This window comes from Scyliorhinus torazame, chromosome 17, assembly GCF_047496885.1.
Source record: "Scyliorhinus torazame isolate Kashiwa2021f chromosome 17, sScyTor2.1, whole genome shotgun sequence".
NCBI classification, from domain to species: domain Eukaryota; kingdom Metazoa; phylum Chordata; class Chondrichthyes; order Carcharhiniformes; family Scyliorhinidae; genus Scyliorhinus; species Scyliorhinus torazame.
In genome coordinates, this window is record NC_092723.1 from 181,876,427 (window position 1) to 181,902,809 (window position 26,383).

Sequence of the window (26,383 nt, forward strand, 5' to 3'; positions counted from 1 at the left end):
ACTGTGCCTCTGCTTTCCCCGTGGTCAACAGGTCGAATTCCGTCTGGAGGTTCCGTCGCTCCCTAAGTAGCCCCTCCTCGGGGGCCTCTGCATACCTCCTGTCTACCCTTAGAATCTCCCCCACCAACCTCTCCCTCTCCCTCCTCTCTCTCTTCTCCCTGTGGGCCCTAATGGAGATTAGCTCTCCCCTGACCACCGCCTTCAACGCCTCCCAGACAACCCCCACCTGCACCTCCCCGTTGTCGTTGGCCTCCCAATATCTTTCAATACACCCCCGCACCCGCCCGCACACCCCCTCATCCGCCAACAGTCCCACATTGAGGCGCCACAGCGGGTGCTGGTCCCTCTCCTCCCCCAACTCCAGCTCCACCCAATGCGGGGCGTGATCCGAGATGGCTCTGGCCGAATATTCCGTTCCCTCCACTTTCGGGATTAGCGCCCCACTCAAAATGAAAAAATCTATCCGGGAGTAGGCTCTATGGACGTGGGAAAAGAAGGAAAATTTCCTGGCCAGCGGCCTGGCAAACCTCCATGGATCCACTCCCCCCATCTGGTCCATAAACCCCCTGAGCACCTTGGCCGCAGCCGGCCTCTTACCCGTCCTGGACCTAGAACGGTCCAGTGCTGGGTCCAGCACCGTGTTGAAGTCCCCCCTCCATTATCAAGCTTCCTACCTCCAGGTCCAGAATCCGACCCAGCATGCATTTCATAAATCCGGCATCATCCCAATTCGGGGCATATACGTTCACCAGTACCACCCGCATCCCCTGCAACCTACCGCTCACCATCATATATCGACCTCCATTATCCACTACAATACTCAGTGCCTCGAACGACACCCGCTTCCCCACCAGTATTGCAACCCCTCTGTTCTTCGCATCCAGCCCCGAATGGAATACCTGTCCTACCCATCCCTTTCTCAGCCTAACCTGATCTGCCACCTTCAGATGTGTCTCCTGGAGCATAACCACGTCTGCCTTCAGTCCCTTTAAGTGCGCGAACACCCGGGCCCTCTTGACCGGCCCATTCAGGCCCCTCACATTCCAAGTTATCAGCCGGATCGGGGGGCTACTCACTCCCCCCCCCTTCCCCGTCGACTAGCCATCTCCTTTTCTAGGCCAGCCACGTGCCCCCGCCCCCCACACCCTCCAGTCCCTCAGGCGGCGGACCCCCGCCCCGACTACCTCTCCTACTTCCAGCTCCCCTTTGGCCAATGCAGCAGCAATCCAGTTTCCCCCCTTCCCTCCCTACCCCCCTCCCCCTCCCCCCTCTAGATCCTCATCTAGCCATTTTGCTCCCCCCATGACACTCCCGTAAGTCAGCTGACTCCTGCTGATGCCGGCCTCTCCCGCCATTCTATCGACCCCCCAGTGTGAGAATCTCCCCCACCCCTTGGCAGTCAGTGTGCGATCCTCTCCAGCACCTCCCTTCCCCCCATCCCATCCTTCCCTAACGCGGGAAAAAGCCCGCGTTTTCCTGAGCCGGCCCCGCCCCCTCTGGCGCAGCTCCTTTTCGCGGCCTAGCCCTTACTCCCCATCCCCGGGCCTCCACCCCCCCCTCTTCCTCCGTGGGGCCCTGCCCCTCCAACACCGACGCCCACACTCCCCCACAGCCCCCACATCAAATCCATTCACCCATCCCCACCCAGCACTCAAACCAAAAGAACATTCCCCAAACGCAGTAAACACAGTAAACATCCCCTCACGACAAACCCTCAATTTGAGTCCAACTTTTCAGTCTGTATAAAGTTCCGTGCCTCATCAGGCGTTTCAAAATAGTGGTGCCGATCTTGGAACGTGACCCACAATCGCGCTGGCTGCAGCATCCCGAACTTCACCCCCTTCCAATGGAGCACCGCCCTAGCCCGGTTGAAACCAGCTCTCTTCTTAGCCACGTCCGCACTCCAGTCCTGGTAAATTCGAATCTCCGCATTCTCCCACCTGCTGCTCCGCTCTTTTTTGGCCCATCTCAGGACACACTCTCTGTCCATAAAGCGGTGAAATCTCACCACTACAGCCCTTGGCGGCTCGTTGGCTTTGGGTCTCCTTGCCAGGACCCGATGAGCCCCATCCAGCTCCAGGGGCCTCGGGAAAGCTCCCGCGCCCATCAGCGAATTGAGCATCGTGCTCATATATGCCCCGGCATCGGGCCCCTCCACTCCTTCAGGGAGACCCAGAATCCGAAGATTCTTCCTCCTCGACCTATTCGCCAGGTCCTCGAATATTTCCGCCCACCTCTTGTGCAGCGCCTCGTGCGCCTCCACCTTCACCGCCAAGCCCAAGGTTTCACCGAAGCTTTTTGCCGGATCGCTGCCCCTTGGGCCTTCTGGATCTCCACAAGCTTCTCAATCACCACCTTCATTGGCGCCAGCATTTCTGTCCTCAGCTCCTCAAAGCAGCGTTTAAGAAACTCCTGCTGCTCCTGCGACCACTGGGCCCACGCTGCTTGGTCTCCACCCGCCGCCATCTTGCTTTTCCTCCCTCGCACCTTTCGCTGCACCAGGATCACTTTTTTAACCGCTCCACTCCTGGTCCAATCCATATAATGTCGGGGGGACCTTGCTGTCACCTTCCCACACTGGAAGCCGTCGAACAATTGCCATTGGGGCCCCTCTGAAGAGCCCAAAAGTCCATTCCCGGCGGGAGCTGCCGAACGTGCGACCTACCTAGGCATAGACGCAACCGGAAGTCTCCATAATTGAATTTTTGATGGCAGCCCAGTGCAGTTGACTTTATTTGAGCCCACTGTTTCAGAATTGAGTTGGAAGTGCGAAGATTTTTCTGATTGGCCGTGAGCTCCACTTGGAATTCCTCTCTTATTTAGGACTGCTTTAGGGCAGAGACATTGATTTCCATCCAATCGGATTTTCAGATCTTGCGATGCCTTGCCGCTTCATTGCTGGTCAAACAAGTCCATGATCTGTCGAATGGGCAACTGTGCCCCACATGGATCGAGGGATACAGATCACTTAGATCTTTAACCCGAACAATAACACAATCCAGGAGGTTCTAATGTTTTGAACAGATGCTCCCCTATGGTTTTATATTTGTCCCGGTGGAGGAAGGTTTTGTTATAATGAGGCTGCACTGAACACACTTTACTAGCAGGAGGGCACAATTTGCATTGGCTTTTCCCACCCTGTTTTTCTGAATGGTTCCATTTGATTCAAGCATTTGCGAGGGAGAGCGCACCTTTGGCAAAACCCCCCGATCAAGTTCATCATAGAATTTACAGTGCAGAAGGAGGCCATTCGGTCCATCGAGTCTGCACCGGCTCTTGGAAAGAGCACCCTACCCAAGGTCAACACCTCCATCCTATCCCCATAACCCAGTAACCCCACCCAACACTAAGGGCAATTTTGGACACTAAGGGCAATTTATCATGGCCAATCCACCTAACCTGCACATCTTTGGACTGTGGGAGGAAACCGGAGCATCCGGAGGAAACCCACGCACACACGGGGAGGATGTACAGACTCCGCACAGACAGTGACCCAAGCCGGAATCGAACCTGGGACCCTGGAGCTGTGAAGCAATTGTGCTATCCACAATGCTACCATGCTGCCGTTACAAGCAGGCAGCCTTATACTTCTTTGTTCGACATTCATTTACATGTTCAATCCTCAACAATCCCCCTGGTCAGTTGTTCCAATCATTTCGTACTGCATCCATGAAGGTTATCCCAGCCAATCATATCCGTAGCCCGTATGTAGTAGGCACCACAATAAAAAGTCTGGCATCCTTCAACAATTCACCATAGAGTCGTCAGTACAATGACAGAAACACTAAGCCTTGTGGTTACCATTCCACTGTCACCCTCCATTTTAGGTAGATTCCTTATGTTACCCCTTTCAGATGGTCCAGGTGGTTCTTGTGACGCAGTGGGTAGTGTCCCACTTTCGAGTCCCACCCCAGGACCTGATGACCAAGGAAGGTGCGTTCCCAACACAGTCAACCTGCAAATCCTTCCAAACATGCCAAAGGCTGGCTTTCAGAGCGGAAGAGATTCCTGGTGAGCCATGTATGATGTGGAGTGGTGCCCCTTAAGCTACAAGCCCCTGGTGTCAGATTGGTGACTTAATCCAGGAATAATTTGCTGTGGAAACAGATAAAAGTCGGCCTTAGTGCACCACTAGGCCTGAGCAGAGAAATGGAGATGATGCAGAGCATGAGCATTGATGACAGTGGCTGAGCTGGAGGTGAAGGGTCATGATTCTTTCATCTATACAATTAGGGAGCTTTGGCAGAACATTCTAGAGCCTATTCAGGTCGGCAAAATCGAGTGCTTGGACAGTACCGCCGTTGTCAGCCTTTCCTTTCCAATATTAGGTGTTTGTTCCTCAGTTGCCCCTCCCCAAGGGATTGGGCCTCACTTGAGGGCCGTGATGTCAATTTGGAGTCTTGAAAGCTCAGGTGATGTGAGCGAAGTTCTTCTTTCTGAGCAGTCGTTCTTGAGATTCTCCACGAGTGTTCTAACATTCCAAGTTGCAAAATTTTAAATTTTCTTTGACCAAGGAGATGTGGGGTGTGGTTTCCCTGCCGGGAGATAGGGGTCAGCCTATTTTTCCTGTGCTTTCTAGTCCCCTCCTCATTTGGGGGGAGCAGAGGGCATCTATTCAGTTGTGGACGCTGCCGCACAAAGACAGCCTTATCCCAGCACAGGAGTCCAACAACCTTCATGTTTCAGTGGCGCGGGCGCAGATTCTTGACTCGGGCTCCCAGGTTCATCGCCGCGTCCCCGGCACCAATTCTCCATCACCACAGGCGTTAGCAAAGGGACCCTGACTTGGTTTAACGTGGGAACCCTGGAGTGCCGTCATTGTCCACACAATGTTTGACGTGTTGGGGGTCGGATTGCAACTATGATGATCGGGACCACTTCTGGGATCCGCAGTCAGTCGGTGACATGCACGGTTTTCCTTCGCCTATTCTGCTGCTGAGGACGTTTTGGATCGTACTGTGCTTGGCAGCTCCCACCAACCTTGCAGGGTCAAGGCGTTCCCAATGGTATTGTTGAAGGAATTAACAGAGCGCACAAGCCTCTCCTCCATGCCAAGGTGGTGATCCACCCAGGGATGATTATAATTAAGGTGCCAGTGAAGAAAAATAAAGTAACTGGAATGGCCGAAGAAGAATGCCATTTCCTCCGAATTTATTCAACTTTCTTCAGTGACAATTGCGATGCAAATTATTTGACCAATGTATGAATGATTGTATTATTATGTAAAGTTTACCCTTGAAATTAAACGATGTTCATAGAGTCAGAGATGTTTACATCATGGAAACAGGCCCTTCGACCCAGCTTGTCCATGCTGCCCAGTTTCTATCACTAAGCTAGTCCTACTTGCCCACATTTGGCCCATAGCCCTCTATACCCACCCTGCCCATGTAACTGTCTGTTTTTTAAAGGAAAAAATTGTACCTGTCTCTACCACTGCCTCTGGCAGCTCATTCCAGATGCGCACCACCCTCTGTGTGAAGAAATTTCCCCTCTGGTCTCTTTTGTATCTCTCCCCTCTCACCTTAAACCCTCTAGTTCTAGACTCCTCTACCTTTGGGAAAAGATGTTGACTATCTACCTTATCTATGCCCCTCATTATTTTATAGACCTATGGGGGATAGTGGTGTAAAAGGCATTGAAGTGTCAGCCATGATCATACTAAATGGCGGAGCAGTAATGTGGTTAACTTTTCAATGCCCTCCAATACGGCCTGGACGGCCAATTCAGTTCAAGGGCAAATTATGTTTTTTTTTCTTTCTCTTTGTCTTATAATGGTACTGCGAAAATATGCTAAGTTTTTTTAGGTAAATGAAATACACACAACCAGACCTAATGCCATCTGTTTCCATCCATGTCGTCTAGCTTTTGAGCCATTTAACTCCATCGGGGAAAGTTACCGATGACAATATTCGCAGTCTGTTTTTCGGAGATTATCTAAAGCCAGATGCTAGTGTAAAGGCTTATGATGAGATTGTAGACTTAAAGCAACTTACATCGGCCATGGACTACTACCTGTCGGAGTACAACAATGTGAGCAGAACTCCGATGGCCCTGGTTATGTTCCGGTTTGCGATAGAACACATCTCCAGAATATGCAGGGTGCTAAAACAAGACAATGGCCACTTACTCCTGGTTGGTGTCGGTGGAAGCGGCAGGCAGAGTGCGACCAAATTGTCCACCTTCATGAATGACTATAGCCTCTTCCAAATCGAGATCACAAAGAACTACGGCAAGTCTGAATGGAGGGATGACGTGAAAAAGATAATGACCAAAACTGGAGTTGATGGCAAACAAACTGTCTTTATGTTTAGTGATAGCCAAATTAAAGATGAGTCGTTTGTGGAAGATATCAACATGTTACTGAACACAGGGGATGTGCCCAATATCTTCCCGGCAGACGAGAAAGCTGAACTCCTCGAAAAGATGCAAGGCGTGGCCAGGACCGATGGAAAGAGAATTGAAGCCACTCCACTGGCATTGTACAATTACTTTATTGAAAGAGTAAAAGCTAACCTGCACATTGTATTGGGTAAGATCTCATTCCTACATTTATAACAGTGACTACACTTCAATAAGTCCTTAATTGGTTGTAAAGCACGTTGAGACATCCTGAGATCAGCTAAGTCTTTCTTTCTCTCCATCTATCTCTATCTTCCCCAGTTTAGCCTGTACTTAATGTTCATTCAATTATAATATAGAATATGGTATAAATTAATAGATTAGTTCCAATTAAAACTGCTAGTATCCCAAGAATGGATCCAGATCCAATTTGAATGCAGCTCAGATCAACAGGCAGCACAGTGGTTAGCACAGTTGCTTCACAGCTCCAGGGTCCCAGGTTCGATTCCCGGCTTGGGTCACTGTCTGTGCGGAGTCTGCACGTTCTCCCCGTGTCCGAGTGGGTTTCCTCCGGGTGCTCCGGTTTTCTCCCACAGTCCGAAGATGTGCAGGTTAGGTGGATTGGCCATGATAAATTGCCCTTAGTGTCCAAAAAGGGTAGATTTGGTTACTGGGTTAGGGGATGGGGTGGAGGTGTGAGCTGAAGTAGGGTGCTCTTTGCAAGGGCCGGTGCAGACTTGATGGGCTGAATGGCCTCCTTCTGCACTGTAAATTCTATAATTATAACCTAAGGCAATGTAGCAAGAGCTGTCTATTGGAATTATTATGATTGGTAACAAGCTATTTCAATCTTTCTTCTGTTATGACAGACAATCTTCCATTAACCCAGGCACCAGGGGCAAAAAAGTGCCACAAAATTAATTTGACCAAGGATCATTATTTGAGCAAATTGGCTAAATAAGGACAGATATATATTTGTGTCGGGCTGCTCATCTATTTGATGAATGAGTTTAAAACTCTTAATAAAAACGGAAGGTGCTGGGAAAACTCAGTGAGGCTGGCAGCATCTATGGAGAGAGGAGCAGAGTTTTTTTTTTTAAATAATATTTTATTGAAAATTTTTGGTCAACCAACACAGTACATTGTGCATCCTTTACACAACATTGTAACAATACAGATAATAATGACCTTTTTAAATTTAAACAAAAACAACAACAAATAAATAAATATTAAATAACAAAAAATAAAAACTAGCCCTAATTGGCAACTGCCTTGTCTCAGGCCACCCCCCCCCCATCCCCCCCCATCCCTCCCCCCCCCCCCCCCAAGTCCTGGGCCGCTGCTGCTGCCTTCTTTGTTCTCCCCTATCTATCTTTCCGCAAGATATTCGACGAACGGTTGCCACCGCCTAGTAAACCCTTGAGCCGACCCCCTTAGGACGAACTTAATCCGCTCTAACTTTATGAACCCCGCCATATCATTTATCCAGGTCTCCACCCCCGGGGGCTTGGCTTCTTTCCACATTAGCAATATTCTGCGCCGGGCTACTAGGGACGCAAAGGCCAAAACATCGGCCTCTTTCGCCTCCTGCACTCCCGGCTCTTGTGCAACCCCAAATATAGCCAACCCCCAGCTTGGTTCGACCCGGACTCCTACTACTTTCGAAAGCACCTTTGTCACCCCCATCCAAAACCCCTGTAGTGCCGGGCATGACCAAAACATATGGGTATGATTCGCTGGGCTTCTCGAGCACCTCGCACACCTATCCTCCACCCCAAAAAATTTACTGAGCCGTGTTCCAGTCATATGTGCCCTGTGTAATACCTTAAACTGAATCAGGCTTAGCCTGGCGCACGAGGACGACGAGTTTACCCTGTTTAGGGCATCTGCCCACATCCCCTCCTCAATCTCCTCCCCTAGCTCTTCTTCCCATTTCCCTTTTAGTTCGTCCATCATAGTCTCCCCTTCGTCTCTCATTTCCCTATATATATCCGACACCTTACCGTCCCCCACCCATTTCTTTGAGATGACTCTGTCCTGCACCTCTTGTGTCGGGAGCTGCGGGAATTCCCTCACCTGTTGCCTCGCAAAAGCCCTCAATTGCATGTACCTGAATGCATTCCCTTGGGGCAACCCATATTTCTCGGTCAGCGCTCCCAGACTCGCAAACTTCCCATCCACAAATAGATCTTTCAATTGCGTTATACCTGCTCTTTGCCACATTCCATATCCCCCATCCATTCCCCCCGGGGCAAACCTATGGTTGTTTCTTATCGGGGACCCCCCCAGTGCTCCGGTCTTTCCCCTATGTCGTCTCCACTGTCCCCAAATCTTCAGTGTAGCTACCACCACCGGACTCGTGGTATAGTTCCTTGGTGAGAACGGCAATGGGGCTGTCACCATAGCCTGCAGGCTGGTCCCCCTACAGGACGCCCTCTCTAATCTCTTCCACGCCGCTCCTTCCTCCTCTCCCATCCACTTACTCACCATTGAAATATTAGCGGCCCAATAATACTCACTTAGGCTCGGTAGTGCCAGCCCCCCCCTATCCCTACTACGCTGTAAGAATCCCTTCCTCACTCTCGGAGTCTTCCCGGCCCAAGCAAAACCCATGATACTCTTTTCTATCCTTTTGAAAAAAGCCTTCGTGATCACCACCGGGAGACACTGAAACACAAAGAGGAATCTCGGGAGGACCACCATCTTAACCGCCTGCACCCTCCCTGCCATTGACAATGCTATCATATCCCATCTCTTGAAATCTTCCTCCATCTGTTCCACCAACCGCGTCAAATTTAGCCTGTGCAATGTGCCCCAATTCTTAGCTATCTGGATCCCCAGGTAACGAAAGTCTCTTGTTACCTTCCTCAACGGTAGGTCTTCTATTTCTCTACTCTGCTCCCCTGGATGCACCACAAACAGCTCACTCTTCCCCATGTTCAATTTATACCCTGAAAAATCCCCAAACTCCCCAAGTATCCGCATTATTTCTGGCATCCCCTCCGCTGGATCCGCCACATATAGTAGCAGATCATCCGCATATAAAGATACCCGGTGTTCTTCTCCTCCCCTAAGTATTCCCCTCCATCCCTTGGAACCTCTCAGCGCTATCGCCAGGGGCTCAATCGCCAGTGCAAACAGTAATGGGGACAGAGGACATCCCTGCCTTGTCCCTCTATGGAGCCGAAAATATGCCAATCCCCGTCCATTCGTGACCACACTCGCCACTGGGGCCCTATACAACAGCTGCACCCATCTAACATACCCCTCTCCGAACCCAAATCTCCTCAACACCTCCCACAGATAATCCCACTCCACTCTATCAAATGCTTTCTCGGCATCCATCGCCACTACTATCTCCGTTTCACCCTCTGGTGGGGCCATCATCATTATCCCTAACAACCTCCGTATGTTCGTGTTCAGCTGTCTCCCCTTCACAAACCCAGTTTGGTCCTCATGAACCACCCCCGGGACACATTCCTCTATTCTCATTGCCATTACCTTGGCCAAGACCTTGGCATCTACATTGAGGAGGGAGATTGGTCTGTAGGACCCGCGTTGTAGCGGATCCTTTTCCTTCTTTAAAAGAAGCGATATCGTTGCTTCTGACATAGTCGGGGGCAGTTGTCCCCTTTCCTTTGCCTCTTTAAAGGTCCTCGTCAGTAGCGGGGCGAGCAAGTCCAAATATTTTCTGTAAAATTCAACTGGGAATCCGTCCGGTCCCGGGGCCTTTCCCGTCTGCATGTTCCTAATTCCTTTCACCACTTCTTCTACCGTGATCTGTGCTCCCAATCCCATCCTTTCCTGCTCTTCCACCTTGGGAATTTCCAGCCGATCCAAAAATTCCATCATTCTCTCCCTCCCATCCGGGGGTTGAGCTTCATACAATTTTTTATAAAATGTCTTAAACACTTCATTCACTCTCTCCGCTCCCCGCTCCGTCTCTCCATCTTCGTCTCTCACCCCCCTTATTTCCCTCGCTGCTCCCCTTTTCCTCAATTGGTGTGCCAGCAATCTGCTCGCCTTCTCTCCATATTCATACTGTACACCCTGCGCCTTCCTCCATTGTGCCTCTGCAGTGCCTGTGGTCAGCAAGTCAAATTCCACATGCAGCCTTTGCCTTTCCCTATACAGTCCCTCCTCCGGTGCTTCCGCATACTGTCTGTCCACCCTCAAAAGTTCTTGCAACAACCGCTCCCGTTCCTTACTCTCCTGCTTCCCTTTATGTGTCCTTATTGATATCAGCTCCCCCCTAACCACCGCCTTCAACGCCTCCCAGACCACTCCCACCTGAACCTCCCCATTGTCATTGAGTTCCAAGTACTTTTCAATGCATCCCCTCACCCTTAAGCACACCCCCTCATCCGCCATTAGTCCCATGTCCATTCTCCAGGGTGGGCGCCCTCTTGTTTCCTTCCCTATCTCCAAGTCTACCCAGTGTGGGGCATGATCCGAAATGGCTATAGCCATATATTCCGTTCCCCTCACCCTCGGGATCAATGCCCTACCCAACACAAAAAAGTCTATGCGTGAATAGACTTTATGGACATAGGAGAAAAACGAGAACTCCTTACTCCTAGGTCTACCGAATCTCCACGGGTCCACCCCTCCCATCTGCTCCATAAAATCCTTAAGCACCTTGGCTGCTGCCGGCCTCCTACCAGTCCTGGACTTTGACCTATCCAGCCTTGGTTCCAACACCGTGTTAAAGTCTCCCCCCATTATCAGCTTTCCGGTCTCTAGGTCTGGGATGCGTCCTAGCATTCGCCTCATAAAATTGGCATCGTCCCAATTCGGGGCATACACGTTTACCAACACCACCATCTCTCCCTGTAATTTGCCACTCACCATCACGTATCTGCCCCCGTTATCCGCCACTATAGTCTTTGCCTCGAACATTACCCGCTTCCCCACTAATATAGCCACCCCCCTGTTTTTCGCATCCAGCCCCGAATGGAACACCTGCCCTACCCATCCTTTGCGCAACCTAACTTGATCTATCAGTTTCAGGTGCGTTTCCTGTAACATGGCCACATCTGCTTTAAGTTTCTTAAGGTGTGCGAGTACTCGTGCCCTCTTTATCGGCCCGTTAAGCCCCCTCACGTTCCACGTGATCAGCCGAGTTGGGGGGCTTCCCACCCCCCCCCCCTTGCCGGTTAGCCATCATCTTTTTCCAGCTTCTCGCCCAGTTCCCACGCAGCTGTATTTCTCCCAGACGGTGCCCCCCCGCCCATCCTTTCCCGTACCCACTCCCCCCTTTCCCCAGCAGCAGCAACCCAGTAATTCCCCCCTCCTCCCCCCCCCCCCGCTAGACCCCCCGCTAGCGTAATTACTCCCCCCATGTTGCTCCCAGAAGTCAGCAAACTCTGGCTGACCTCGGCTTCCCCCCGTGATCACGGCTCGCCCCGTGCGGCGCCCCCTCCTTCCTGCTTCTCTATTCCCGCCATAATTATCATAGCGCGGGAACCAAGCCCGCGCCTCTCCCTCGGCCCCGCCTCCCATGGCCAACGCCCCATCTCCTCTCCCTCCCCACCTCCCCCCATCACCACCTGTGGGAGAAAGAAAAGTTACCATACCGCAGGATTAATCATACAATCCCTCTTCGCCCCCCCCCCCCCCCACTCGTCCCACCACTTTGTCCAAACGTTCATTTTCGTAGTCCAATCATTCCAATTTTTCTTCTACAATAAAAGTCCACGCTTCATCCGCCGTCTCAAAGTAGTGGTGCCTCCCTTGATATGTGACCCACAGTCTTGCCGGTTGCAGCATTCCAAACTTTATCTTTTTTTTGTGAAGTACCGCTTTGGCCCGATTAAAGCTCGCCCTCCTTCTCGCCACCTCCGCACTCCAATCTTGATAGACGCGGATCACCGCGTTCTCCCATTTACTACACCGAGTTTTCTTCGCCCATCTAAGGACCATTTCTCTATCCTTAAAACGGAGAAATCTCACCACTATGGCTCTGGGAGCTTCTCCTGCTCTCGATCCTCGCACCATAACTCGGTATGCTCCCTCCACCTACAACGGACCCGTCGGGGCCTCCACTCCCATTAACGAGTGCAGCATCGTGCTCACATATGCCCCGACGTCCGCCCCCTCCACACCTTCAGGAAGGCCAAGAATCCTCAAGTTGTTCCTCCTTGCGTTATTTTCCAGTGCCTCCAACCTCTCCACAGATCGTTTCTGGTGTGCCTCCTGTATCTCCGACTTCACCACCAGGCCCTGTATATCGTTTTCATTCTCTGCTGCTTTCGCCTTCACGACCCGAAGCTCCTGCTCCTGGGTCTTTTGTTCCTCTTTCAGCCCTTCAATCGCCTGTAATATCGGGGCCAACAACTCTTTCTTCATTTCCTTTTTTATCTCCTCCACGCAGCGTTTCAAAAACTCTTGTTGTTCAGGGCCCCATATGAAACTGCCACCTTCCGACGCCATCTTGGTTTCTGCTTGCCTTCCTTGCCGTTGTTCCAAAGGATCCGCTGCAATCCGGCCACTTTCCTCTCCTTTTTCCATCCGTGTCCAGGGGGAACACCCTTCTGGTTTACCGCACGGTGTTTTCAGCCGTTAAAATTGCCGTTGGGGCTCCTATCAAGAGCCCAAAAGTCCGTTTCACAGGGAGCTGCCGAAACGTGCGACTCAGCTGGTCATCGCCGCACCCGGAAGTCAGGGAGCAGAGTTAATGGGCGAACTTTTCTGGCTCGTTCAGCAAGGGCGCAAATACCGCAAGAGGACCATGATGGGATTTACGGCAGCGAGATTTCAGTTTGAGATCTCTTCCCCCACCCCCCAACCCACCGCCATGTAATCAGGTTCGTGCCTAGCGAGGGTTTGGTGGTGAGTATAGCCCCCTGCTTGGTGAGGTGCATGGCTGGGCACTGCCCTGGTACAGACCCCTAGCAGCGCCAACCTGGCAGCGGCCCCGATGGGGGGTTGGGTCACCCTGATGCTTGCATGTTGTGCTGGGTGTGACCCAACCATTGATTGGTGGGGAGGGGAGGGGGGGGGGGGGTAGGTTGGCCCTCGGGAGTTGGAAGGTCGGGGGAGCTCCCTTTGTCTGCCGGGGGTCCCGATGTCCAGGAGGGGGGGTTCAGGAGCAGTGCTCGGGTGCCAGGATGGCATTGCCAAGGGGCATTCCCATGAAAGGGGGGATGAAGAGGGGGGTGGTGAAAGTGGGTATGAAGGGGCTTCATGAAGATTTGAGAAGCGATGGGGTGTCCTGAAAGGGGGGGCCCTAAAGGTGGAAGGGTCACTGCGACCCCATAGCGGCATATACTCACTTGTGTGGGGGCAAAGCCCACAAGGATGGATGGATGTGGGGCGGGGTCACCCGTGTGCTTGGGTGATGGGGAGGGCGGGGGCTCACGCTAACTTTTATTGATGGAGGCAGGTTGCTCCTTAGGGATTTGAGGATGCGGGGTGTTGCCCATGTCTGCTGGAGGGGGGGTGCATTGTCTGAGTGGGGGGGGGGGGGAGCGGGGGGGTGGGGGGAGCGGGGGGGGGGGGGGGCTCAAGTTCACTTTTGAGATTGGGGCAACCTTTCAAAATGATGCCCCGATCTCTGCGGAGTTTGCACATTCTCACCGTGTCTGCGTGGGTCTCACCCCCACAACCCAAAGATGTGCAGAGCAGGTGGATTGGCCACGCTAAATTGCCCCTTAAATGGGGGAAAAAAAGTGTGGGTGAATCCAGATCTGGATCTCTCCAAAAAGCGGACAGGACACACCCTGACAAACTCGCCCAAAATGACGCTCAATGTGAAATGTTTTCAAGAAGGAGCAATAGTTTTGAAGGAGTTAGATGTAGCTCTTGGGCTGAAAGGGATTAAAGGACATGGGAGTAAGTTGAGAACAGGCTATTGAGTTGGATGATCAGCAATGATCGGAATGAATGGAGCAGGCTTGAAGGGCCGAATGGCCTTCTGCTCCTGTTTTCTACGTTAAATCCACAACTGAAAAGTAAAAGATTTATTTGGGGAAAAAAAGCCATCAGTTTCAAACGAGCAGAGTAAGGATTTCCAGAACAATTCTGAAGAGGAGACATTTTGGACTCAAAACATTGGATGGAATTTTCCTAATGAAGGTCAAAGCGTCAGATTCTGACTGAAAACCGGCATGTTTCTGCCCAGAAGCAGAGCCAGGTCTTCACTCCAGATCTTCGGGCACGTGGTCAATCGGGATGCCCGGGTGCCAGGTCAGTGTCTGGCCCCAGCTACCCAGGGGCCTCGTCTCCATTTGTGGAGGCCAAAAATAATCGGCGCCTGGGTAAGGCCTCGTCGGAGTGGCCAGTGACTCCCAGGAGCCGGGAGAATGCGGCCTCACGCGAAAGCGTGATCCAAACCACACTGGATGCCGTGGGTCAGGTGACGCGCGCATAGTTTTGCGCCTGGCGCGAAGCCCATTTAGGGCCTCTCCAGCGGAGCACCCAACACGACGGAGTCAATGCCGGGCGCAACACGGTGGGAAAACCGCACCCAAAGTGTCCCTGAGAATCTTTTCTCTCTACCCTTTTGTGAAATGTGTGCTCCACTGGCTGGATCAGCATTTGTTGCCCATTCCCTATTGCTCTTGAACTTGCGAGACCATTTCAGAGGGCAGTTATGAGTCAACCATATTCTCAAAGTGGGTCTGGAGTCACATGGAGGCCAGACCGGGGAAGGATGGCAGATTTCCTTCTCTCAGGGGCATTAGTGAACCATCAATGGAAAGTTGTCATGGTCCCCATCACCAAGACCAGGTTGTTACATTCCAGATTTTATTTAAATAATTGAATTTAAGTTCTCCCAGCTGCGTTGGTGTGATTTGAACCCAGGCCCCAGGAACATTAGTCCGGGGTCTCTCTGGGTTCCTCATGTTACCTGATTGCGTCAAACGTGGGGGGGTGGGGGAGGGGGCGGAAATCAGTATTCAGATTCAAAGTAAATCATTTTCTCAACACAAGATCGCAGTCCATCAATTGTAGTTTTTGCCATGCTTTTTCTGAAATGCCTTAAAGGAAATTTTCTTTTTACAGTCATGAGTCCAATTGGAGATGCCTTTCGGAATCGTTTGCGAATGTTCCCATCGCTTATAAATTGCTGCACAATTGATTGGTTCAAAGTTTGGCCAAGTGATGCTTTAGAGATGGTGGCGCACAAATTTTTGGAAGATGTAGAATTGGAATATGAAGTCAGGAAAGAGTAAGTCAGCGGGTGACGTTTATTTACATTGCAGCAACACACTTCCATATTACCCACACCATTTTGATTATAGTAAGAAGTCTCACTGCACCAGGCTGAAGTCCAATAGGTTTATTTGAAATCACAAGCTTTCGGAGCGCTGCTCCTTCATCCGGTGAAGCGGAGGCAGGTTCACAATCACAGCATATATGGATTGTAAAGCAATTGGGTCTCTCCTATATATATATGCTGTGATTGTGAACCTGCCTCCACTGTACCTGATGAGGGAGCAGCGCTCCGAAAGCCTGTGGTTTCAAATAAACCTATTGTACTTTAACCTGATGTTGTGAGACTTCTTACTGTGCCCACCCCAGTCCAGCATCTCCACATCACCATTTTGATTAGTCCATCCATTCAGCCGTTATACTACATAACCGTGAATGCTAAACAATGCACTGTTGTCGATTTATGCTGAGAATTCATTGATGGTGGAAAGCAAACAAAAAAGTGTGGCATCAATGAAGAAATGGCAGATTCGTAATGGTCAACCATGTATTCTCAATTAAGACTGACAGGATAACACAGAAATAAGCTATGAGCACGCTCTGGTCACTTTATAAATGGAAGTATTGCATGGTTGAATATGAGGTTCTGCTGGCAAAAGTTATAGTGAGGTTCCAGGTTTTAAAAAGAACTCAGTGTGTGTGGAAAACCGCAGTGTGGATGTCACCTTCCATTGTGCAGTCATTTAAATATCTCGTCAATCGCTGGCATTTCGCACACAATTAGTTTACATGCAAATAAATTGGCTTCCCTATCTAAAGTTCTCCAGTTGATTCTGTAGGTTATACTTCTCCTGAGATCATTTACAGTACTCCATTATTCTGCAATGGTTTAACCCACAGTTAACAGATAAAGGTCTTGCACAATTTTCTATTGCTTGAGCATTGTAAATTTTTAAAGTGTGCCATTTTGTCAAAAAGAAATGCAAAGGCTAATTCAGAGGTATTTTTAAAATTCTGAACATTGATTAATCAACCATGTGGCAATATAATAATCACTTTTAAAAGCGGTATTTAAAATACTTTACCAATCGTAGATACGTTTGATGTGAAACCACAGAAAAGTACATAGCAACATGAATCTTGAGGATGTCCATGTTTTTTGCAGAGTTGTTGCATTGTGTAAGTACTTCCAAGAGAGTGCAAGAAATCTTTCAACTAAATATTTTGCAACATTGCGGAGACATAACTATGTGACCCCTACTTCCTACCTGGAATTAATCCTGACCTTCAAAGTTCTGCTTAATAAAAAGAGGCATGAAGTTGATCTGATGAGAAATCGCTACCTTGTTGGTCTAGAGAAACTAGACTTTGCATCTTCACAAGTGAGTGTACTGACAACGCAGTCTATAGATCCATTTCTGATTACTTTATCTACGTTGCTTGAAATGACCAGTGGTTTACTTTCTACAGACAAGGACTTAAGAAGAACATTTGACCTTGAGGTTGTTGGAGATTTTCAATTTTTTTCTCTTACTTTGTATTATCCCTTTTAATGTTCTTTCTTAACCATGTTACGGACGTCTGGTCAGCTCTCAACAATGGCTAAGAGACTGGATCAGATGCCATAACATTTTAAAGTTTTTATGCGGTGTGAAAGAGCGATTCATTCCAGGAGTGATAATATAAGAAACAGGGCTTGGTTATTTTCTAAACAAACTTTATTACAACAAAAGAAAAGAAAACAATATTTAAACTTTTATTAATCTGCTCCTGAGCAGATAGTGCTCCGAAAGCTAGTGATTTGAAACAAACCTGTTGGACTTTAACCTGGTGTTGTAAGACTTCTTACTGTACTCACCCCAGTCCAACGCTGGCATCTCCACATCATGGCTATAATTAGATAGAGGAAGTAAGGTGCACATAGGCCCAGAGAGACACGAGGGTAAAGAACAGTTCAGTGATAGGAAGAGATCAGGCAATTGGTAAATATGAAGCACTGTTCCTTCACAGCACCAGGAACCCGGGTTCGATTCCCTGCTTGGGTCACTATCTGCGCGGAGTCTGCACGTTCTCCCCGTGTCTGCGTGGGTTTCCTCCGGGTGATCCGGTTTCCTCCCACTGTCCAAAGATGTGTGAGCTTGGTGGATTGGCCATGCTAAATTGCTCTGTAGTGTCCAAAACGTTAGATGTGTTTGCTGGTTACGGAGATAGGGCTTAGGTAGGATGCTCTTTCAAGGGCTGGTGTAGACTCTATGGGCCGGATGGCCTCCTTCCGCACTTTAGATTCTCTGAAATCTATGAAATGAAGCAAAGACAGATGAATTTATATGTATATAAATGCACGGCGCGTGAGCTCCCAGTACAAGTCACTGCACGGGACTATAATATAAAGACAATACAGACACCCGGTTCAATGAGGGGGAGGATTGAGAACTTAATCTTTCTGGCTACAAGTTATTGATCAGAAAATGGTATTAAGCACTGGTGAGGAATGAGATAGTTGAGGGACAACAGCAAGAGTTTACTTGCTTTGAATAAAGGGGGAATAGGGTAACTGTTAGGTTACTGGATGCATGCGGCATCCTGGGACTGAAACAGAGGAGCAACCTTCAGGCCAATTACAGAAAGACTAAAATACAAAATGTCGCCACAGTCGCAACAGACTATAGTCTGCTCTCCACTTTTGAGAGCGGACGGGCGGTGATTTAACCTGAGGGTCAGGCGTGGGGCGAAGTTGAGAAGGCGGGACCTTCATGAATAAATTCAGCCGGTAAGGCAATTGAACTCTCGCTGTTGGACATCAATAATCCTAATGTGGACTGGGATAGTGACAGTCCCCCTCCTGAAATGTGGACAAGAATAGTTCAGGGACAGCCCAGTAAAGAAGCAGCACTTGATCTAGCTCGGAAAATAGAGTTTTTTCAGTGGCAGAGAAATTGAGGAACAGTGATCGTAACATGATCAGGTTTAGAACATTTAGGGAAAAGGACTAGGATAAGGCATAAATATAGTTAACAAGAGGAAGTCCAACTACAGTGAGTTGAAAAGGGATTGGAATCAAAAATTGTTTGGCAAAACACTAATTAACAGCTTCAAAGAGGCAATTGGACAGGGTATGGAGTCAGCATATTCATATAAGGGGTCCAGACAGAGCATCCAAAGTTAGATGACTAAGTATACAGAGGTTAAAATGAACAGAAAAAGAGCCTTATGACAGTTGTAAGGTCCATAAAACTGTGGAGAAGCAAGCTGGATATAAAAAGTATAGAGGAAAGATAAAAAGGATGTAAGAGGGGGAAAGAGTGATGATGTGAATAGATTAAAGTAAAAGCAAAACACTCCAGAGGCTGGAAATCTGAAATACAAACAGAAAATGCTGGAAAACCAGCAGGTCCGGCAGCATATGTGGAGAGAGAAATGGTTAACGTTTCAAATCCAATATGATTCATCTTCGGAACTGAAGATGTCACACTGGACTTGAAACATTGGGCAGAATTCTCCATCCCTTCTTGCCAGTGGGACCTTCTGGTCCCGTCGAAGTCAACCCCCGCCACGGGTTTCTCAACGGCGGCAGCATGGGAACGGGATGTAGGGAGGGTCCCGCAGCCAGCTGAAGGTCAGAGGCCTCCGCTGTGGAAAACTCCGCTGCTGGGGACGGAGAATCCCGCCTGCTCTCTGTTCTATCTCCACAGATGCGGCCAGGCCGGCTGGGATTTTCCAGCACTTTCTGTTTTAATGTGACGAGAATATTGGGTTCATTTCTAAATCAATAAAAATGAATATTGGCACTCTCTATAAGGGACTGGAAATATGCTCAAGGTGATTGGCCTGCTCAGAGTGGCAATCTCCGGCGCATTGCCATTCTCGCCAGACTTACCCATGCCGGGATCCCTGAGCCCTCGTCTCGCCCAACCTTCCTCGCTCAGGCTGGGTGAGACAGTGGAGCGCGCCGCTGGCTGCGATGGAGAAACTGGGATGCAGAGAGGTAAGTCCCTCCCCCTTTGTACAGCGCTAGCTGCTGTGAAGGGGAGGCTTAAAGGGACAATTTACAGGGAGCAGGTAAGTTAGAAAGGTTTCAGGAATGGGGGGTGGGGGGTGAGTCTAGGAGGGTGGGGGGGGGATCAGTCTGGCAGGAGGGGGTTTAGCGGTCGGGGAGGAAGTGGGGGATCAGACTGGGAGGGGTTTCAGTCCGGGAGGGGGCTCAGTCCAGGGGGGGGGGGTCAGTCCGGTTTGCACCGGGAGGGGGTGGCCAGGTCGGGCCGAAGGGGTTCAGGCCGATCAGGAGGTCACTAAAATGACATTCAGCCTTACTGGGGAAAGAGAAGAGTTCTTACACTGGATTTTTAGACGGATTTCATATCACAGAGAGCGAGAAGCAGAGCCGATCCTTCCAGCTTCAGAACCAAAAGTGAAACTAAACACCCAGCCTTATCGCACTGAGAAACATTCCAGAGAAATCAGAACCAATCGCCACGGGTTACCGGCGAAGCCCAGCGTTTCGAGCCAGTTCATTGGCCGCCAGCCAAGCCAGTCAAATTGAGTCATCACTGATCACTCCTGCTTGAATTAAAGGCAAAGTCAAACTTAAAGTCACAGGTCAATTAATCGTCCATGAATCAAAATTGCAATAGCAAAATAAAAGAAATAATGGGAAAACAGGGAACAAACAGGGTTTAAACAAGATTCTTTACACTCTTTCAGAGTAAATATCAGGGTAAAACTGGCAGAAGCAGCCGAATTTAACAATTTAGATATATAAATATAAGAACTAGGAGCAGGAGTCGGCCATCTGGCCCCTCGAGCCTGCTTCGCCATTCAATAAGATCATGGTTGATCTTTTTGTGGACTTAGCTCCACTTACCCGCCCGCTCACCATAACCCCTAATTCCTGTACTATTCACAAATGTATCTTTGCCTTAAAAACATCCAATGAGGTAATCTCACCTGCTTCACTGGGCAGGGAATTCCATAGATTTACAACCCTCCAATGAAGAAGTTCCTCCTCAACTCCGTCCTAAATGTGCTCCCTCTTATTTTGAGGCTATGCCCCCTCGTTCTAATTTCACCCGCCAGTGGAAACAACCTCCCTGCTTAACTATTCCCTTCATAATTGTATATGTTTCTATCAGATCCCCCCCGTCATTCTTCTAAATTTGCTTCTGTCAGATAGTTCCCAGCGCAGTGCAGTTGTATAAAGTAAGTTAGCACTTCTGGGCAGTTCCCAGGCAAACCCTTACGTGGCAACGTCCTAGAGGAGTTCCCCAGCGCACCATTGGGTACCCCCAAAAATGATGGGGAACCCGGACGTTTTCGTTATTAACGTGGTGAAGGCGAAAGTTAATACTTTTAATTCAGGCGAAGAAACCTTGGGTCTCCTGCAATTTATGCTCTTAAAAAAGGACTTGTACATTCTATCCCCATCATACTGGATCACTGCACTGCCTAATGTTTCATTGCAAAATACTCAATTGCGAAAATTTTACGTGGCTATTTCCAGTTGTTGCCTTGGATTAACAATCAATAATATAGAGAGAATTGTGACCTGCCACTAGGTGTCCGTAATGCAAAAGGAACTGACGGACCTACAGCCAGAGTTGATCAAGACTTCTGCGGAGACTGACAAAATGATGATAAAAATTGAAGAGGAAACGATTGAAGTTGACGCCGCAAGAGAGTTGGTTGCGGCAGATGAAGCTGTGGCCAATGAGGCTGCAGCTGCTGCGCAAGAAATTAAGGTACAACATAGTGAGCCTTTGTGTTATTAATGCTCCCTAACTTCTTTCACACACGGTTGATCTTAACTGGGACTTTCCAAATTGCTTTCTGGGGTGTTGCTGTGATAATGAAAAACGGAATTAACGATAAAATATCGAACTTGTTTTCTGCCATTGAGTGGTTTAGCCCAATACATTAAATAGGATTGTCAAGATTACATCTAAACTTAAATTAATGGCTACTCTACCAACTTAATCAATCAATTATTAAAATAATGGTCAAGTCTGCTTAAATTAAGGCATCATTGATGATTTTACTTTGTTTCAAAGAGCAAAGAATACAGTACAGGAACAGGCCCTTCGGCCCGACAAGCCTGTGCCGGTCATGATACTAACCTTGGTCAAAACCCTCAGCACTTCCTTGTGCTGTATCCCTCTATACCCATCCTATCCATGTATTTGTCAAGATGCCTTTTGAACAGCGTTAATGTATCTGCTTCCACAACCTCCCCTGGCAACACGTTCCAGGCACTCACCACCCTCTGTGTAAACAACCTGCCTCGCACATCTCCTCCAAACTTTGCCGCACGGACCTTAAACCTATGCCCCCTGGTGACTGACCCCTCCACCCTGGGAAAGAGTGACTGCCCATCCACTCTATCCATGCCCCTCATAATCTTGGTGACTTCTATCAGGTCACTCCTCAACCTCCGCCGTTCTAATGAAAACACAGTCCGAGTCTATTCAGCCTCTCCACATAGCTAACCAGACCAGGCAACATCCTGGTAATGTTTCGTGGCATTAAACATTTCGCAGACATAATTCAATGGGATTAACACGTTATTGTGGTGGGGGAGGCAAATTGGGGACTGAAATTATGTTCTCAGAAATAAACTGCTGATGAGAAGTATTCGCTGGCGCTCCTGTGTTCGTTGTAGTGAAGCTCATTCTTTTCCTGCAGCATAGGATATTTTACACATCACTAGAAAGATATTCTTCGCTTGAATATAATGTTTCACTTTATTTCTTGGGAATGTTTTTTGCAGGATGAATGTGAGGGAGACCTTGCAGAAGCCATGCCAGCGCTAGAGGCTGCTGTATCTGCTCTCGATACTTTGAAGCCCGCCGATATCACAGTTGTGAAGACTATGCAAAACCCACCGGGTCCCATCAAGCTGGTGATGGAAAGCATCTGTGTAATAAAAGGGATAAAGCCGGAACGAAAACCCGATCCAACTGGATCAGGTATGGGATTTGCTGAATCGCGACATTAATTTAACTCGCGTTAGAACTGTTTTAGGGCTGCACGGTGGCGCAGTGGTTAGCACTGCTGCCTCACGGCGCCGAGGACCCGAGTTCGATCCCGGCCCTGGGTCACTGTCCGTGTGGAGTTTGCACATTCTCCCCGTGTTTGTGTGGGTCTCACCCCCACAACCCAAAAATGTGCAGGGTAGGTGGATTGGCCACGCTAAATTCCCCCTTAATTGGAAAAAAAAAATTGGATATTCTAAATTTAGAATATCACTGGGCTAAATCGCTGGCTTTGAAAGCAGACCAAGGCAGGCCAGCAGCATGGTTCAATTCATGTACCAGCCTCCCCCAACGGGCGCCGGAATGTGGCAACTAGGGGCTTTTCACAGTAACTTAATTGAAGCCTACTCGTGACAATAAGTGATTTTCATTTTTCATTTCATTTCATTCACGCAGGTAAAATGATTGAGGATTATTGGGGCCCATCCAAGAAACTTCTAGGAGACCTTAAATTCCTTGAAAGCCTGAAGACGTTTGACAAGGACAACATTCCCCCTCTAAACATGAAAAAAATCAGGGAGAAGTTCATCGACCACCCGGATTTTCAGCCATCTGTTATTAAAAATGTATCGTCAGCCTGTGAGGGGCTGTGTAAATGGGTCAGAGCGATGGAGGTGTATGAACGGGTGATAAAGGTGGTTGGCCCAAAGCGGGAGCGGCTGAGGATAGCCGAGGAGGAATTTTCGGTGCAGATGGAAATGTTGAATGTTAAACGCGGGGAGTTAAAGGCTTTGGAGGACAAACTGCAGGCACTGAATGATGACTTTGAAATTATGAATAACAGGAAGAAGGATTTAGAAGACAACATAGAACTCTGTTCACAGAAACTCGTGCGCGCTGAAAAGCTGATAGGTGGGCTTGGTGGAGAGAAGGACAGATGGACGGAAGCGGCCCGACTTTTAGGAATAAAGTACAAAGATCTGACTGGCGACGTGCTTTTGTCATCGGGCACTGTAGCCTATTTAGGGGCCTTCACAGTTGATTATCGCCACGAATGCCAAAGTGAGTGGCAGTTCCTCTGCAAAGAGAAGTTAATCCCTTGCTCAGATGACTTTTCCCTGAGCGGCATACTAGGGGATCCTGTAAAAATCCGTGCTTGGCAAATCGCTGGGCTGCCGGTCGATGCTTTTTCCATTGACAATGGGATAATCACCTCAAACTCGCGAAGGTGGCCCTTAATGATCGATCCTCAAGGTCAAGCAAACAAATGGGTGAAAAATATGGAGAAAAACAACAGGCTTGGAGTAATAAAGTTATCAGACTCCAACTATGTCAGGATTTTAGAAAACTCCATCCAGTTTGGCACTCCACTGTTATTAGAAAATATCGGTGAAGAGCTGGACCCCATGCTTGAACCCATCCTGTTGAAGCAAACGTTTAAACAGCAGGGCGTAGAGGTCATGAAGGTAGGAGAAAACGTGATTGAGTATTCACACGACTTCAAATTCTACATCACCACTCGGTTGAGAAGCCCACATTACCTCCCAGAGGTCGCTGTGAAGGTCTGTCTTCTAAACTTCATGATTACGCCTCTGGGCCTTGAGGACCAATTGCTGGGAATTATAGCGGCCAAAGAAAAGCCCGAGTTGGAAGAAAAGAAGAACCTGTTAATCTTGGAGAGCGCACAAAACAAAAAGCAACTCAAGGAGATAGAGGACAAAATCCTGGAAGTCTTATCCTCGTCACAGGGCAATATCCTGGAAGATGAAACTGCCATCAAAGTGCTGTCTTCATCTAAACTGCTTTCGGAGGAGATATCTGAAAAGCAACAGATTGCAACTGCAACAGAGAAAGAAATCGACATCACGCGAATGGGTTACAAGCCTGTCGCCGTCCATTCGTCCATCATCTTTTTCTGCATCTCTGACTTGGCTCACATTGAACCGATGTATCAATACTCACTGAACTGGTTCATTAATTTGTACGTGCAGTCAATCGCAAACAGTAAGAAGAGCGAGAACGTGGCCAAGAGAATTTTAGCCATAATGGAACACTTCACGCTGAGCATCTACAACAATGTTTGTCGTTCGCTGTTTGAAAAGGACAAATTGCTCTTTTCCCTGCTTCTCAACGTGGGGATAATGAAAGGCAACGGCGAAATCAACGAGGAGCTGTGGCGCTTTCTGCTGTCGGGTGGCGTGGCTCTTGACAACCCGTATGCCAATCCAGCTCCTGAATGGCTGTCAGAGAAATGCTGGTCAGAGATTGTGCGAGCATCCAGTTTGCCAGACCTGTACGGTTTTATGGATCACGTGATCGACAATGTAGAGCAGTGGAAAAATATTTATGATTCTGCAAAGCCTCAGGAGGAAACCCTGCCGGGTGAATGGAGTTTCTTAAAAGGAATGGATCACTTGATTGTGATCCGATGCTTTAGACCGGACAAAATTATTCCAGCAGTGCAGCAATTCATTACTAATACGATGGGAAAGACATTTGTTGAACCTCCAACGTTTGATCTTGGCGGCAGCTACAATGACTCACATTGCTGCGCACCGTTGATATTTATTCTTTCTCCTGGAGCTGATCCCATGGCAGGTAAACTGATCCGTTTCACCATTAATCCATTAGAACATAGAACATACAGTGCAATAGGAGGTCATTCGGCCCATCGAATCTGCACCGACCCACTTAAGCCCTCACTACCACCATAACCCAATAACCCCTCCTAACCTTTTTGGTCACTAAGGGCAATTTAGCATGGCCAATCTGTGGGAGGAAACCCACGCAGACACGGGGAGAACGTGCAGACTCCGCACAGACAGTGCCCCAGCGGGGAATCAAACCTGGGACCCTGGCGCTGTGAAGCCACAGTGCTAGCCACTTGTGCTACCGTGCTGCCCAGCTACACTTAACGGCTACACCTTTGGGGAAAACAATGACATTGCAGTTAAAGAAGAAATATTTTAGTCACTTAATCCAATCAGAGTTATGTTTTCTTTATAAGTTAGAAAGCATTGAAAAATCTAAATAGCAAACTGTAATTTCAAGCTCATTTACGAATTGTGTAGAACAAAGGTATAAATGCTTGATGTAGCGGCTAGTTGTGGATTTGTTTTTAGCTCCCTGTTTTTAAGAAGCTCTTCCATTCCTTTTGGATGTTTTGCTGGTAATAACTTTGACTTCTGATCATCAGGGATTTTGCTGTTGTTTGCTATGCTTTGGGTCCAGAAATAATGGGCGGGATTCTCCGGCCTCCCGGCCGTGTGTTTCTCGATGGCGGGAGACAGTGCGCCATTTGCTGCCAGTGGGATTCCCTGCTCTCGCCGATGTTAATGGGAATTCCTGTCAAAGCCCCCCACACCACTGGGAAACCCGCATGCAATGGTGCACTGCCGGCGGGACCGGAGAATCCGGAGAATTCCGAAAAATATAAAGGTCTTGCCCCGTTTCATGAGATTTCCATGACTGTCCCACAAAATTTGTGCAAATGGAAGGATCCTGGTGGAAATTCATCCTTTTTACTTGTAACTGTTTCAATGTCCTCACCTTTGTGCTGTACAGTTGAGTAATAATATTGTGAAAAACCTTGGGCTGGATTCTCTGTCGGCGGGGTCTTCCATTTCCCTGGCAGCGCACTCAAAGCCCGTGGATTCCCCGATGGAGTAGGAGTGCCCGCAATGGGAAACCCCATTGGCCGGCTGGCGGGACGAGGGACCCACTGCCGGCGGGGGGAGCATCGCACCAGAAAACGGGTATGGCGGGAAGGGGCGGGATTCTCCGCCGGCGGGAGTCTCCGTTTTGCCGGCCCCCGGTGGTTTCCCAACGGCGTGGGGCTGCCCCACAATGGGAAACCCCATTGACCGGCCGGTGTAACGGACAATCCGGCGGGACGGGGGAGAAATGTGGCGCAGCGGGCGGAG

The 26,383-nt window shown here is 49.0% G+C and overlaps 1 protein-coding gene across 2 annotated transcripts in view; it reads left to right on the forward strand.

Annotated features, from left to right (window-relative positions):
• The window catches only part of dnah3 (dynein axonemal heavy chain 3), a 194,462-nt gene that overhangs the window by 148,271 nt on the left and 19,808 nt on the right, over positions 1 to 26,383 (forward strand). For both annotated transcript variants that reach the window (XM_072481778.1, XM_072481779.1), the window contains exons 46-51: positions 5,863 to 6,529; positions 15,346 to 15,511; positions 16,661 to 16,877; positions 21,048 to 21,230; positions 22,256 to 22,454; positions 22,917 to 25,058. In XM_072481778.1, the coding sequence (XP_072337879.1) occupies positions 5,863 to 6,529; positions 15,346 to 15,511; positions 16,661 to 16,877; positions 21,048 to 21,230; positions 22,256 to 22,454; positions 22,917 to 25,058 (3,574 nt within the window). The remainder of the gene's footprint in view (positions 1 to 5,862; positions 6,530 to 15,345; positions 15,512 to 16,660; positions 16,878 to 21,047; positions 21,231 to 22,255; positions 22,455 to 22,916; positions 25,059 to 26,383) is intronic.